The following is a 3,152-nucleotide window of genomic DNA, read 5'->3' on the forward strand; positions in this document are numbered from 1 at the left end:
GGTTATACAAAACTAGATGACGGGGAGGATTATTATGTGTCATGTTTAACCCCACAATGCTGTTGTTTAAACACATCTCATCACATGATGCTTGTATGTGCATATACACATCATCACCCACAAGAGCAGTATTGCTGCTAAACTCAACACTTGTGGTATTGGATAAGATATTGCTCTGGTTAGTTTGCTTCAGTTCACCATAAAAGGCTCCACCATAAAGAGTAGCATTGTTCTGATTGAATATGACATCAGATTCACTTTCAAATGTCATAGTAAAGATACCATCAAGGTATATTGCTCCACCATTCTTATCAGCTGAATTATAGTTAAATCTTGTGGATGACCTCATTGCAAATTTTATGTTAGACTGTTGGATATTAACAGCCCCACCATCTTTCGCCTCTAAAATCCACTTTGGCATTGCATTCAAATAATAGCCATGAATGTTCACAATACATTGCACCACCCATCACTGCAATATAGTTAACATATGTTACTGATGAGTTTCCAACAAATGTTATATTACTTGTTTGATGTATATAAGCAGCACCTCCATGTAAACCAGCTTCATTGCCACTAAATGTCGCTTTTGAGTTACCGTCAAATGATATAACAGAATATGCTGTTGAGAACACCGCTCCTCCATTAGTGGCATGATTGTCAATATATGTCACTGTTGAGTTATCATGAAACATGATGACACCTTTCTCCTGTGAATACATAGCACCTCCAGTTACTCTGGCTGCATTAATCTTATATGTCACTAATGTGTTACCATCAAATGATATTTCTGAATAACTTATAGAATACACTGCCCCTCCATATAAAGCTCCATTTTCACTAAATGTCGCCTTTGAATTCCCATTGAAAGATAAATCAGAATATGTCGTTGAGTATACCTCCCCTCCATACCTTGCTCCATTGTTACTAAATGTCACGGTTGAATTATCATGAAACATGATGATACATTTCTCTAGAGAGTAAATGGCTGCTCCACTTATGTTGGCTTTGTTAATGTCATATGTCACTGATTTGTTTCCATTAAATGATACGTCAGAATCTCTTTTGGAGTACACTGCTCCACCATATTTACCTCTATTTTTATTAAACGTCACTTTTGAATTATTGTCAAGTGAAATACCAGAAAATTTTGTTGAGTATACAGCTCCTCCATTAGTGGCATCATTGTCAATAAATTTTACAGTTGAGTTGTCATGAAACATGATGATACATCTCTCCTGTGAATATATAGCACCTCCACTCACACTGGCTTTGTTAATTTTATACGTGACTACTGTGCTTCCACCGAATGATATTTCTGAATAACTACTAGAGCACACTGCCCCTCCTAATCTTACTGCTCCATTTTTACTAAATATCACTGTGGAGTTTCCATTGAATAAAACATCAGAATATGTTGTTGAGTATACAGTTCCTCCATTAGTGGCATGATTACCAATAAATTTCACTGTTGAGTTTTCATGAAACATGATGGTACATCTCTCGTGTGAATAAATAGCACCTCCACTACCATCGGCTTTGTTAAGTTTGTATGTCACTGATGTGTTTCCATCAAATGATATTTCTGAATAACTCCTAGAGTGCACCGCTCCTCCAAGTCGTGCTTCATTGTCACTAAATGTCACTTTTGAGTTTTCATCAATTGTGATGCTACAGTTCTTATATGAATAAAGAGCTCCTGGCATAATTCCCTTTCTATGTCACTGTTGTGTTTCCATCAAATGATATTTGGGAATAACTCACGGAGAACACTGCTCCTCCATATTCAGCTCTGTTGTCCATGAATGTCAATGCTGAGCTTTGACCAAATAGGATATTACATTTCTTACCAGAATAAATGGCTGCTCCACTTGGGTTGGCTTTGTTAGCTTCATATGTAACTGTTGTGTATCCTTTAAATGATATGTTAGAAAACTGTCTGGAGAACACTGCCCCCCCCCCAAATCTTACTTCATTATCACTAAATGTTACTTTTGAGTTTCCATTAAATGTAATGCTTCAGTTCTCATAATAAATAAAAGCTCCACCATTTTTACCAACATAATTCCCTTTATATGTCCAGTACACTGTTCCTCCAAGCCTTGCTGCTCCATTTTTACTCAATGTCACTGTGGTGTTTCCATTGAATAAAACATCAGAATAATATTATGTTGTTGAGTATACAGCTCCTCCATCAGTGGCACGATTACTAATAAATCTCACTGTTGAGTTTTCATGAAACATGATGGCGCATTTCTCTTGTGAATAAATAGCACCTCCACTAACACCGGCTTTGTTAAGTTTGTATGTCACTGATGTGTTTCCACCAAATAATATTTCAGATTGGCTTCTGGAGCACATTGCTCCTCAAATCTTGCTTCATTGTCACTAAATAACACTTTTGAGTTTCCATCAAATGTTATGTTGCAGTTCTCAAAACAATTAAGTGCTCCTCCATTTTTATTAGCATGATTCCCTTTATATTCCACTGTCGTGTTTCCATCGAATAATATCTCTGAATAACTTCTAGAATACACCGCCCTCCATATGTAGCGCTGTTATGACTAAATGTCACATTTGAGTTTCCCTTAAATGTGATCCTACAGTGATTATAAAACTCAACAGCTCCTCCTTCACTAGCATCATTATCTATAAAAGACACAGTTGCGTTTCCGTCAAATAATGTTTCTGAATATCTTGTAGAGAAAACTGCTCCTCCTCCAAATGTAGTGGTGTTATGGTTAAAGGTCACTGTTGAGTTTACAGCAAATAACATGTTGGAATTTTCAAAATACAGAGCTCCACCACTTGTGCTGGCTGCATTGCTTTGAAATATTACCACTGTGTTTCTGTCAAATAATGTTGCAGACTTACTTATGGAAAATACTGCACGACCATATGAAGTAGCAATATTGTTTACAAAATTTACAACTGAAATTTCTCCAAAGTATATTCTAGAATTATTAAGAAAGATTGCTCCACCGCTAGTATTTGCTGAATTATTGTAGAACATGACATTAGAACTGTCTTTAAATTCAACAATTGATCTGCTGCTAAAAATTCCTCCACCAGCAATCACTGTGTTTTGCTTGAAAAGTACATCACCTCTAATGTGTAGTTTATGATGTGAAAGATATACAGGTACTCCTTCA

General features: G+C 36.3%; 1 protein-coding gene across 1 annotated transcript; it reads right to left on the bottom strand.

The window, feature by feature from the left end:
• Positions 1–377: 377 nt before the first annotated feature.
• Positions 378–1,706, bottom strand: LOC136263847 (probable outer membrane protein pmp6). The gene has a single exon (XM_066058470.1). It carries the CDS (start codon positions 1,704–1,706, stop codon positions 378–380), a length of 1,329 nt encoding a protein of 442 aa, XP_065914542.1.
• Between the last annotated feature and the right edge of the window lie 1,446 nt (positions 1,707–3,152).

The sequence above is a fragment of the Dysidea avara genome, chromosome 8 (assembly GCF_963678975.1).
Source record: "Dysidea avara chromosome 8, odDysAvar1.4, whole genome shotgun sequence".
Taxonomy (NCBI): domain Eukaryota; kingdom Metazoa; phylum Porifera; class Demospongiae; order Dictyoceratida; family Dysideidae; genus Dysidea; species Dysidea avara.